General features: G+C 49.7%; 1 protein-coding gene across 1 annotated transcript in view; it reads left to right on the top strand.

Moving 5' to 3' along the window:
* LOC8033989 (histone-lysine N-methyltransferase SETD1B) overlaps window positions 1-12,021 on the top strand; it is a 42,805-nt gene that overhangs the window by 956 nt on the left and 29,828 nt on the right. The window contains exons 2-6 of the mRNA XM_029967233.4: window positions 416-520; window positions 2,258-2,528; window positions 3,066-5,104; window positions 10,193-10,366; window positions 10,947-11,013. Of these exons, the coding sequence (XP_029823093.3) occupies window positions 416-520; window positions 2,258-2,528; window positions 3,066-5,104; window positions 10,193-10,366; window positions 10,947-11,013 (2,656 nt within the window). The remainder of the gene's footprint in view (window positions 1-415; window positions 521-2,257; window positions 2,529-3,065; window positions 5,105-10,192; window positions 10,367-10,946; window positions 11,014-12,021) is intronic.

The raw sequence follows: 12,021 nt of genomic DNA on the forward strand, positions 1-12,021 counted from the left end.
GGGTCTAGTCGGAGCGCTTGACGTCGGAAAGGCGCATACTCTGACCATAGTCACTGACAAGGTGAGAATGGCAGGGCGTCTGTTTCGAACACCCTGCGTCTCGTGAGATGCCCAAGCGTCATCGAAGGTAGGAAGCTCACACTGGAGGCTGGACAACCGAAACTTCTCTCTGCCATTCTTGTCCTGTCCGTGGCTATACCAGCCTCTTTCTGAAGCGTTTGCATAACCACGACTGCTCTCGGACATCGGCGAAATAATCCGTCGTAACCGATCAATAATTACCTATCGGCTTGGCCTCGTGGTACGGTCGACAATCGGTCGTTGGTCGTCACTGCGTTCGAAGTGCGTTGACAGCTCGCTCGAGTGTATTCGATGCATTGCGTGATTTGGCACATTCTTCTCTTTCGTTTTCCAGCAAGAAAATCTTTACCCTCCCGTCCAAGTCCGTGATCCCAGGTCCCGCCTTGCATTTCTCTGGGCACGGACTGAAATTGCCGACCTGCCTGTGCCCAAGTTCAAGGTGAGAAGGAAGAAAAGCCAACGGTTACCTTTACTTGTGAGGAGAGTTCTCGTTAAGTGGGGCACGGCGTCGTACGTAGTGGTCATTAGGAGCTTTAAAATGACGTGCGGGTAATCGCCCTGCTTCCAAAGTGAACCTTCCATCCTCGGTGATGCTCTGGTGTCGCACGAGCCTCGAGTGCGTGTGTGCACTTAAAGGGAAGCCGAAGCGGTTCTGTATTTGACTAAAAACACCTAAATTGTCTTCATTTGGTCTCCAGGATCACGAATATCGAGATCATTTTTGAATTTGGTGCACGGAGGCTGCAGAAATTAATTTTTAAAGTACCGCCGAAGCCCCTCCTTCCCGGATCGTTACGTCATAAAAGGAGTTTTCGGAATCGCTGCTCTCACACATCTTCAGCGCCTATCAAAGCTATGCAAGCATAATCTTGCTGTTTTTAAAGAGGTCAAAAAAAGACGTTGCAGCTGGTGTCAGTGCGGGAGAATATACCTGACAAGCTTCCAGTTGCACGTGCTGCCCACACGAGCGACACGCGCTTAGTGGCCGAAAGATCCTTTTATGACTTAACGACTGGTCGGATGTTTTTCGTGTTTTCTCGTGTTCAGTTTCATCTTTGGGGAAGACAAAAGTGATATTTAGATTCACGGGATAAAAATATTCCAGAATTCACCTCTAACTCGTTTTTTTCAAGGACCTGTCCAGCTTCCCTTTAAAGGTTGAGTGTGACCGAAGGTAAATGACTGATGTGGCTTTATGAAGAAGAAAATAAGATCATAACTATAAAGTGCTACTTCAAAATGTTGTCGGGATACCGACAACAATTGTTAAAATTTGTAGTCTGCTCTTTAACGGTGTGTAAACAGATCATCTACTGTTGAGGCAACACCGGGTAACATTTTTGTCATGTCAGTGTGAGGTATGTGCTTTAAAAAAAAAAAAACGAAAAACTTGTATTTTACGGGCACTCTATCCTGTATAGTTGCTCTTTGGCAGAGTGTAAAAACAAGCATGGTAGTTTTCACTTTCAGTTTGAAGTATCATATTATTTTGAAAAGAAAAAGAGCTGCACTTTTAAAGCTATCCCAATCGCAAATTGAGACACCAGTTATATAGAACATGCAATGTTTTTCTGCCTTATCTATGCTCTTGGTTTGTACCTCCCATATCATGCAGGGTTGGTGGTAGAAGCCTGAAAGCACTAATTTTCAGATACACTTTAATCTTGATAATTAGGGGGGGGATTAGTCTCCTCAGAGAGTTTCATCAGCCTGTCTACACTTCGTCTTGCCGTAAGTGCAAGCCCAGTCAAAGGTTAGAAGACATGCGAGCGCACACACGAGAACTAAAAGCGAAAAGTCATGGTGTGCTTTCTGCACTTGATTGAATGAGCCGGTAGACGAGCTCGTACGGAAGGACGCTGCCGTGACATGAACTTTTGGTGCCACTTGATTGGCCTCGTCGGCCAGGGGAGTAATCATGTTGCGCGTTTCTTTAGACAACGGAATGCTTGCAGTCCCAATGAGCATCCAGCGTCTCAGCCATGGATGAGAGACTTAGCGAGTGTATTACAGCTGCTAGCCTTGGGTGATACACAACTGCACGCCGGTATGACACTCATCCGGACCGAAACGAGCGGGGGTGGGGATTGAACCCAGGATTCGCATGGTGCTCGTGTGAAGACAAAGTGCGGAAAGAGAGTTTTCAATTTTAAATCGGACTTTTCTCTTCGTCCAGATCGACGAGCACTATGTGGGGATCCCGCCCCCGCTGGAGGTGACACTGACCAACCTCAACGACAACATTGGCAAGGGCTTCCTGGACGACCTGGTGAAGAAGTTTGGCCAGGTGGACGAGTCGGTGGTGTACTACCACGGCCGCACCCGCAAGCACCTGGGCCTGGCACGGGTGGTCTTCTCCACCACCCAGGCGGCCCGCTTCTGCGTCGACAAGATGCATCTCTCCTCCGTCATGGGCAACATCCTCAACGTCTTCTTCGATCCTTTCGGTGAGACGAAAGGCCGTCGCTGCACCCGTGGGGCGCGGTTAGAGACACTCTTTTCTCGTCCCTTTGTCGTCGCCACCTCTGGGTTAGCTGGGAGTTGACTGCAACAAAAGATGTAGCGTGCGGCGTCGCATCGGGACAAGATGAATGTGCAAGTGCTGGCATTTCTCTGCCAGTAAAAACCCAAGTATCGGGTGTAGGATTAAGTTGGACAGCAAAAAAACTTACGCGCAGCATGGGTATCTTTTTTATTATAGTGTTCATGAACTCTATATTAAAGTATGATTTGGCTGCCAAGAAAGAAAAGCTAAATGAGCAAAGTTTAATTTGTTTAATCCGTATTCCCAAGATGTCAATCGTTTCCCAACATTAGTAGCTTAGGAACACTGAAAGAAGACACGGGTGGGACGAGGGACGACATACAATTCCTTTCATATATTCTTTCGGTGTTCCTCAACTCAACCAGCACGCTCGTCAGTCTACATTCGTAGGTGAAATGTCCAGACCTGCGCGTGATCAGGGCCCACGCTTCCTGCCCAGGTCGGGAGTGCCAGCGGCTGTACGAAGAGCTCTGCTCCGAGCGGCCCAAGTTCCCGGAGCCCCTGGCATTTGCACCCGAGCCCCCTCCGCCTCCCCTCCCCCAGCCCCCCCTGCCCCCCATCGGCGCTCCCTCCACGCAACTGCCCCCCAGGGCGCTGCCCCCCTCCGGTTCCTCTGCCTCCACGCCGTGCTCCTCGACCGCCGCACCCCAGCAGTCGGACTACTCGGGTTACTCCAACCACTCGGACTACGGGTCGGCCTCCGCCGCGTCCTACCGCTCCAACGCGTCGACCCCGCTCAGCTACGACAGCGGCTACTCATACTGCGCGTCGTCCCAGTACGCCGCGGCAACGGGGCACCACCCTGCGTCAGCTTGGGACGTGAACCACGCGGGCTCGTGGCCTCCGACGGCCGACGGGATGCACCAGTGGCGGGGTGCGGCGCAATGGGACCCGCACGCGGCGAGCGACGCAATCCCCCAGAAGCTGAGCCCCGCGCGGGAGAGCCTGGACAGCCGCATCGAGCTCCTGCTCAAGCAGACGGAAGGTAGGGGGAGCTTCTTGGACGTGGCCGGAGGCGTCCCGGTGTTTGGGAGCCCCCCCTTCGACGGCACACCGCAGCAGCAGGAGTCGCCCGTCTCCAAGGCGGCGCCGCCACTGCCCGAAGGGGCATCGTTCTCCGACGTCGCGTCGATGCCTCCGCTCCCGCCGGACTCTTCCCCGCTGCCTCCCCTGCCGGAGAAGGACGAGCCGCCTCCGCCGCCTCCCGAGGACGAAGAGGAGGACGCATCATTCGAGGTGCTGTCAACGCCTCCGTCGCCCTTCCTCTCGTACCAGGAGTACCACCACTGGGCGCGAGTGACGAGGGAGACGAAGGTCGGCGGGGCGGCCGCGCTGTCGGACTCGGAGCCGCTCGCCGTCAACGACGAGGCCACGAACCAGTCGACAGCGAGCACGCGAGACTCAACGCCTGTCCACGATGAACTACCCGAGCCGCCGTCCGGCGAGGAAGACGACCGGATGAGTATTGTCCACCAGGAGAGCCAGCTGAAGATCCTCAGCAATCTCAACCTTAACAAAAGCAACCTCAATGGCCCGGGCGATGTCGGCGACCTCGATGGCAGCACCGAGAAGGAAGCGGCAGTGGATGACGACGACGACGACCGCATGTCGCTCTCGTCGTTAAGCAGTGGAGACGAGAAGCTGGAAGTGAACGCGCCGCCGCCCGGGCCCCCGCTCAATGCCTACGTTGGCCACGAGGCGGCACCCGTCGTTGCGTCGGCGGCGGGGTACCCCTCCCCGCTGTCTGCCGCTACCGCGGCGCTCTATGCCGCCAGCACGTCGCACTACCCGTCCGGCGCGCACCCCATGTACCCGAGCCAGGAGGTGCAGATGATGGCCCAGATGGGCATCTGGAAGCCCGGCATGGGCTCCGGCGTTGGGGGCACCGCCGGTGCGCTTTCTCCGCACTCACACTCTCAGCACGTCCCGCACGTGTCTCCGACGGCGGCCTCGTACGCATACGCGAGTTCCACGGCGGCCGGCGCACCACCTCCGCCCCCTCCTCCCCCTCCGATGCTCCACTCGTACAACCCCAACTACCCTCCCCCTCCGCTGCACCAGTACGGCTCGTCGGGGAGCACGCACCCTGTGCACCTCTCCCCGGCCCGCGCCCCCCACCACTACCCGCCGCCGTCCCCGTACTACCCTCCGGGCACCAGCACACCTCCGTCCCACTACGGAGCGGTGCGCGAGTACGGCAGGGTGCCGCCGCCCTCGCCGTACCGGTGGTACGGGTCTGCGCTAGCGGGGAGGGCGAGCGCGTCCCCGTGGGGCAGCCCCCAGGCGAGCGGCGGGGCGCCGCCACCTGGGACGTGGAGCAGCGACCCCAACGCGGCCACAGTGCGTGCGGTGTTGGGCGCCCTGGTGGCGGAGCTGCGGGAGATTGTCAAGCGGGACATCTGCAAGCGCATGGTGGAGAACTACGCCTTCAAGCGCTTCGAGGCCTGGTGGGACGAGCAGGTGTCGGCGGCCTCCAAGGTGAGGACCGTCGGTTGCGGTTTGGTTTGTCTTTTTGAGGGTTGTGAGTGTTGATTGTTAAATCTGGAAGTGTGTGCGATAGACGCAAGTTTAGAGTTGGAAGTTCTGGAAGCTTTAGACCAGGTTGGCAACCCCAGCATGCTGGTTGGGGCAATCCTTGTGAAGTTGCTCCGTTTTACTTCGGTTTCGTTGTGGTGTGGCTTCGGTTAAGAAGTGTCTAGAAATTTTGTTTACTTTTCTTTCATCCAGTGCTTTTTTTAATAGATATATGGATATGAATAATGTTAATGGTACATGTGCTGGTTAAGGCAAACTAATGCGATAGATTGTGCTGTTTGATGATAAAGGAACTTGAGATCAGCTGATTCCTGTTTTTACGTGGGAGTACAAACAATATTTGGCAGTTGTAGCCAGCATCAGTTATAATTATCCCCAGTTTTTATTGGAGATGACCTCACCGTCCGTCCACAACAACTGACTTTGCCATATTGTCCTCAAAGAGAAAGACACCGTCGCAGAAAAAGAAGACAAAAATGACTGCTTCTCTATGGCCATAGCCGTAGTCACTGTTAAAGAAGAGACCAAGAAGCCCTTGAACTGTTAGATCGCCGATATTTAGGGCGATGTTGGAAGTTCTTATTGTTTTCTGACCGGACAGATGTTTTGGGGCGAAGCTCCTTAGGGTCTAGCCTTGTCTGTCGGGCGTCCGTGCTCTCATCAATCTTGCTGGTGCTCGTGCTTGTGCTCACGTGCTCACGTGCTCACGAGGACGTGAGCATGTGCTCGTGTAAGGCAAAGAAAAAAAAAAAATGCTTGCACGATCGACAGGATTTGAACCTGTGCGGGGAGACCCCAATGGATTTCTAGTCCATCGCCTTAAAGGACACATGCAAAGGAAAAAAACATTTTTTTTAGACAGCTTAGATGGAAAAAGGATGCCATAAAACAATTTTACAACGAAGAAAAAAAATTTTTACAGCTATATTTACGGCGCTATACTAATTTGCAGTTGGCGCTCGCGGGAGCCACCGCTGGTCACGTAATAGGCCCGCGCGCCGCCGCGCTGCGTCACCGCCGCACGCTGAGCGTTGTGCAAACGCCGCTTCAACGCGTTTCTCCACGCCGCCGTCGCCGCCGCCGCACAAGTTCGTCTGCTTCGGGGCGCCGCCGCCGTCGTCTGACCGGCGCGCAGGTCTATCACGTCTGCTTGCGTTTTTTCAGGAGTTTCCTTTGGGTTCTAAAAGTTACTTATTCATCTTAGTTTTTTGTTATACTTCAAACAAAGATGAATAAGTTACTTTTAGAGGCCATAGGAAGCTTCCGAAAGAACGCAAGCACCACGTGATAAATAAAGACCAGTCACGTGATAAATACGGACCACTTTTCCGCGGTGCCCGCGGGCGCCAACTACAAATTCGTTTTGCGCCGTAAATGTAGCTCTAAAATTTTTTTTTCTTCGTTGTAAAATCGTTTTATGGCGTCCTTTTTCCATCTAAGCCATTTAAAAAAAATGTTTTTTTCCTTTGCATGTGTCTTTTAACCACTCGGCCACGACTGCGGGACGAGGAGGGGGCTCTGAGATGTGGTGGTAACTCAAGAGCTGGGGATGTCATGGATGAAACGTTGCATGTAGCCGCTCAACGTCTATACAGGAGAGGGCGCTGCGGTGAAATGCGTATATAATCGCGTTAAACTTTGCTTGCATTGGCTAAACGTTTCTAGACGAGAGGGCGCTGCGGTCAAATGCTCAAAGGCGTATAATAACCACATTCCATACCACACATTCTGTTTCTGACATGGATGAAAACGAACGAAAGGCTCGGCATGCTGCGGCTCAGCGTCTATGCAGACAAGCACCACCAGAGCTTCGCCCCAATCAACATCATTCACCACGTGGAGATGCGGTCATTTTTGCCTAACGTTCACAGTTTGATAGATACTAGGCATGATACTTTTCGAAAGGCACGAATAACTTGGATCAGAGAGGACAGATTATGTATCTTGTGATGAGACTTTTGACTCTGTTTTTATGACTTTAACTTCGATTTACATGCTTTGCGAAATTTAGAAATCGCATCATGTGCATCTTATTTTTGCATGATTAATGACCAGAAATTCATTTAATTTTTCTTTTTTGTGCTGAGACCTGTGTTAAGAAGCAAAGCAACAAACCACTGGGATGGCACCCGATGGCCTTACATCAATTAGGCAACACTGCCCTCCTCTTGCAGCTGAAAAAGTATTTAGTTGTTAATGGCTTAAAATAGATGAAAGGTACATTACAAGAGAATGAAAGCATTAGTGGCAATTTCCTTCTCTGACTCTTGCTCCTATTTCACATTACTCGGTAATAAACCTTGACTTGCATTTTTTATGATGAGCTGGCACACATATGCATACACATACTTTGGTTTTATAGACTGTGCAATGTATATACTGTAAAGTTCCAAAGGAACACCCACCCAAAATGAAGATATAAATGGTGAAAAACATGGGTTGGGCTATGATAAACACCCTGGCACCAGCTACAAACCATACGGCGCAGGAACTGATCACGCAGACCACGGACACCGTAAAATCATGTTCCATGACCCAATAAACACGCGGGAATTCGCTACAAACTCCTGTGTCATAGGGAAGGATACCGCAGCTTGCGGACGCAGCAGATTCGCGTTTCATGGTGCGAAGGACCCGCGGAAACCTGCCAAGAACTGCCATCTCACGGGAAAGAATACTGCAAATCGCAGACGCAGCAGATTCAAGTTTTATGGTGCAATAAACACGTGGGAACCCGTTACAAACTTGCCTGTCACGAGAAGCGAAATCGCGCGCAGATTGCATACAAAAACGCGGGAGTCTGCTGCATGCTGCAAACTTATATGTTACGGAAACAAATACTGCAGATTGCAAACGCTCCAGAATCATATTTCACGATGCTATGTACATGCGGGGCCAACTTGCGTGGAATTGAGATTGTGCGCAGAGATCGCGAACAAAACTGCGGAAATCCTCTACAAACTTTGTCATGGGAATGGATACTGCAAAATGCAGACGCAGCAGATACACATTTCACGGTGAAACATACACACAGGAACTACTCACGTGTTAAGGGAGCCGATATTGCGCGTGCAGATTGCAAACAAGAACGCGGGAATCCGCTATCATTTCGCTTGTCAGAAGGGCCAGTACAGCAAATTGCGCAGTTAATGCGATTTTTGTCTGACATCACGTGACGTCCGATGGGAATGGGGAGTGGGCAATGTTTCGGAATTCTTATGTTACAGATATTTAGCCAGAAAAATGGGATGGCCGATCTCTCATGGCTGGGCGTTCTCTCGGAACTTTACAGTAGATAACGTTGGAAACATAAAAAGGGAAGTCAAGAACCTATTGTGTGCCTTTAAAAAGGTTGTTGTCCCTTGGGCACTTTGTGCATCAGCTATTTTACCTGGTGTAGTCATATTTCAGAAAATAATATTCTTAAATGTGAATATAAACATATAGGATGTTGAAATGAATGTCACCTACAAAGTACCTTTTGTTAACTAGATTTTCTTCATGGAAAGTAACACTATACTTCGTTTCAGCTTCGGTCCGAGCGCGGCCGATGTTATGAGCCGAAGGGCCAATCAAACAGCGAAAGAGGCACAACGTCATGGCGTGTTCTCTGCAGTTGATAGGACTAACCGGTATTCGCAATTTCTCTGTGCGCGCTCCACCGCCGGCTAGTCCTATCAAACGCAGATAGCACGCCATGACGCTGTGCTTTTTGCGCTGTTTGATTGGCCCTTCGGCTCATAACATCGGCCGCGCTCGGACCGAAGCTGAAACAAAGTAACATCATCTAGTACCATTAGCCACGTAACGACAGTTTCTGTATGGCCTCGTCTTTCTCTTTCTAGGTTAAAAGCACTCTTCACGTCGTGGCGACCCTACGATTTTCTGATCATAGCTTCCTTCCTTCCCGAATGGTACTAAAGGAGAGAAATGATGAACTAAATGATGATCATAGGATAATGCATTAAACCAGAGATCTCAAACACGCGGCCCACGGGCCACATGCGGCTGCGACTCTCTGGGATGCAGCCCGCAAGCCTTCTGCGGATTCGAGCATCAATTCCCATGCCTCGAGCGCCATTAATAATAGTTTTATATTGTCGATTCATTTTCATTCGAAACAGATCTCTGCTCATATAACATGTTCACACATTTTGTACTATTCCGTTTTCGTTTGGACAGAGTACTACTTTGTCTAAATATTTGCTTCTCTACCTTTTCTATGTAAATCAACTGGAACGGCACTACCACTACTAGGCCTCCCTGAGCAAAGAGCTGGCACAGCTTTTTGCTCAGGGAGACACCTCGGCTGTACGAACTGTTGCTTAGCAGGAGCAACTGCAGAAGATGAAGCTATGAACTTGGGCTTCTGGCTGACAAAAAAACATTTAAAATGCAAGTATTTTTTCTCTAAAAAAAAAAAAAAAAAAAACTGCCATATGAAGATTTTTTTTTACGATGTTGAGTTTAGTGAATTGTGCGACGGGTCAAGGATGGTGTGCTTGTTCTCGATATAGTAAAAACTGCTAGTATGCTCGTGTTTTAAACCTTCTTATTACAACAGGAGTGGGCCCAAAGCAGTCGTTGCGAATAAAAGCTGAAGATGGCGAAACGGTGAGCTTACAAAAAGCAGAAAACACAAGGTTCTTTCTCCGGAAAACCTCTGGGGTGTTCCTGGGACAGTCAACGTTTCCAGCATGAAACAACACGGCTGATTGTTTGTTTATATTTTTGTCCCAAAATAGCAAAACATTGACCCCAAATGACGAGGGCCAACTCAGAGGGGGGGGGGCATCTCTCTGTTGGCCCTCGCCCTTTCGGGGGCGAGTGATCTGGCCCCCACACTCAAATGAGTTTGAGACCCTTGCATTAAACCCTTGGAGGGGTCAACAGAAAAAGGATGACAAGTGGCATTCCCCAATCAGCACACTTAGCTTGCACTACAAATTTTGTGCAGTGTAAACAGTACTTGTTCTGCTATTGCTTGCTCCAGTACTTACGTGCTGGGTCATAATGCTATCCTTCGTGCAGTCCAAGACATCAGAGGTGGCTCCCCAGGAAGCCACGAGCAGCCAGCCTGCCGTCTCTTCACTGTCGTCACTCTTCGATGGCTCTCGGGAATCCGGCTTCTCCATTGGCGAGGGTTTTGGCTCCGGCTTTGGATTTGGACTGCGTGCAGCGATGCCCAGGATGCCATCCTTCAGGGTGAGTTTCTTCTTTCTTTATAAGTTTACTCTGAAAGGCTGTGAAGCCACTTATTTCTGCCTCCAACCTCCTTTTTTTTCCCCTTAGGTTATGGTGTAAATATCTATAAATAACCTTGCTTGCCCCCTTGCATGCTCTCATTCAAGTTGCAACACTTTGGGGATACCATGACTTCCAACTACTTTACTGTTCATACAGCCAATGGGTTGTGGCCTTTTTTATTCCGTCGTATCACTGGGTAGGGTCTTCCAGAAAGTATAGAGTGCATTGGATTGATGTAAAATTTATCTGGAAAAATGCTATGGTGCTTTGTGGCTGATGGATTCAAAGTGTAAGGAGTGTGGTGGAGTGTCCGTGGATTTAGGTATGGAGGTTATCAATCCCTCATGGAAGGTTGGGTGAAGATTGAAGACAAACACTTTCCGTGCATAGTTTGAACAGTACCTGTTTTCCTCTGATCTTTACCAAATCTCTCTAAGGAACTTAGCTCGAAACTGTAAGTTCAGTTTGGGTTCTTTACTCACGAGTTGTAAGTTGTGTGCAACCCGTTTTTAGAATGTTTCACCTTGTTACTTTACAGAGAATACGAAAACCGCCTTCCCCACCTCCCCTCGACGATGAGGACAGCAAAAAGCCGGATGACTCTGGTGAGGGTGCAAGAAGTTATTGAAGCTTGTGCAATGAGACAGACACGGATGTTGAAGACAGTGCAGATGAAAGATGTGGAAGCCAGACAAGATAAAGGCCACATGCAAAGAAAAAAAAATTTTCTTTTAGACAACTTAGATGGAAAAAGGATGTCATAAAACGATTTTACAACTAAGAAAAAAAATTTTTAGAGCTATATTTACGGCGCTATACGAATTTGTAGTTGGCGCTCGCGGGAGCCGTTGCTGGTCACGTGATAGGCCCGCGCGCCGCCGCGCTGTGTCGCCGCCGCACGCTCAGCGTTGTGCGAACACCGCTTCAACGCGTTTCTCCACGCCGCCGTCGCCGCCGCTGCACAAGTTCGTCTGCTTCGGGGTGCCGCCGCCGTCGTCTGATTGGCGCAGAGGTCTATTACGTCTGCTTGCGCTTTTTCAGGAGTTTCCTTTGGGCTCTAAAAGTTACTTATTCATCCTAGTTTTTTTGTTATACTTCAAACAAAGATGAATAAGTTACTTTTAGAGGCCATAGGAAGCTTCCGAAAGAGCGGAAGCACCACGTGACAAATATGGGCCCGTCAAGGGCCACTTTTTTGCGGCGCCCGCCAGCGCCAACTACAAATTCGCATAGCGCTGTAAATATAGTTCTAAAAATTTTTTTTCTTGGTTGTAAAATTGTTTTATGATATCCTTTTTCCATCTAAGCTGTTTAAAAAAAATGTTTTTTCCTTTGCATGTGTCCTTTAAGAGACTTATATGCAGACTTGTACACGTACTTCACTGTAAAAGTAACCGATTACAATTACAATTACAGCCTCAAGAAAAGTAATCGAAAAATTACTCTAAAGTAATCAATTACTTCCCACGTTACTTTTCATTCAATTTTTGTTTTTTTTACGGTAACATAATACTTAAAATTTCGCGCTCGGTTAAAAAAACAAACAAAAAAAACCTTGATTGTTTTTGCTTAAAGTTGAGTGAGTGACGCCAACACACCGAATCCCTCTCGTG

Source organism: Ixodes scapularis, unplaced genomic scaffold, assembly GCF_016920785.2.
Source record: "Ixodes scapularis isolate PalLabHiFi unplaced genomic scaffold, ASM1692078v2 PGA_scaffold1__304_contigs__length_218370807, whole genome shotgun sequence".
Classification (NCBI taxonomy): domain Eukaryota; kingdom Metazoa; phylum Arthropoda; class Arachnida; order Ixodida; family Ixodidae; genus Ixodes; species Ixodes scapularis.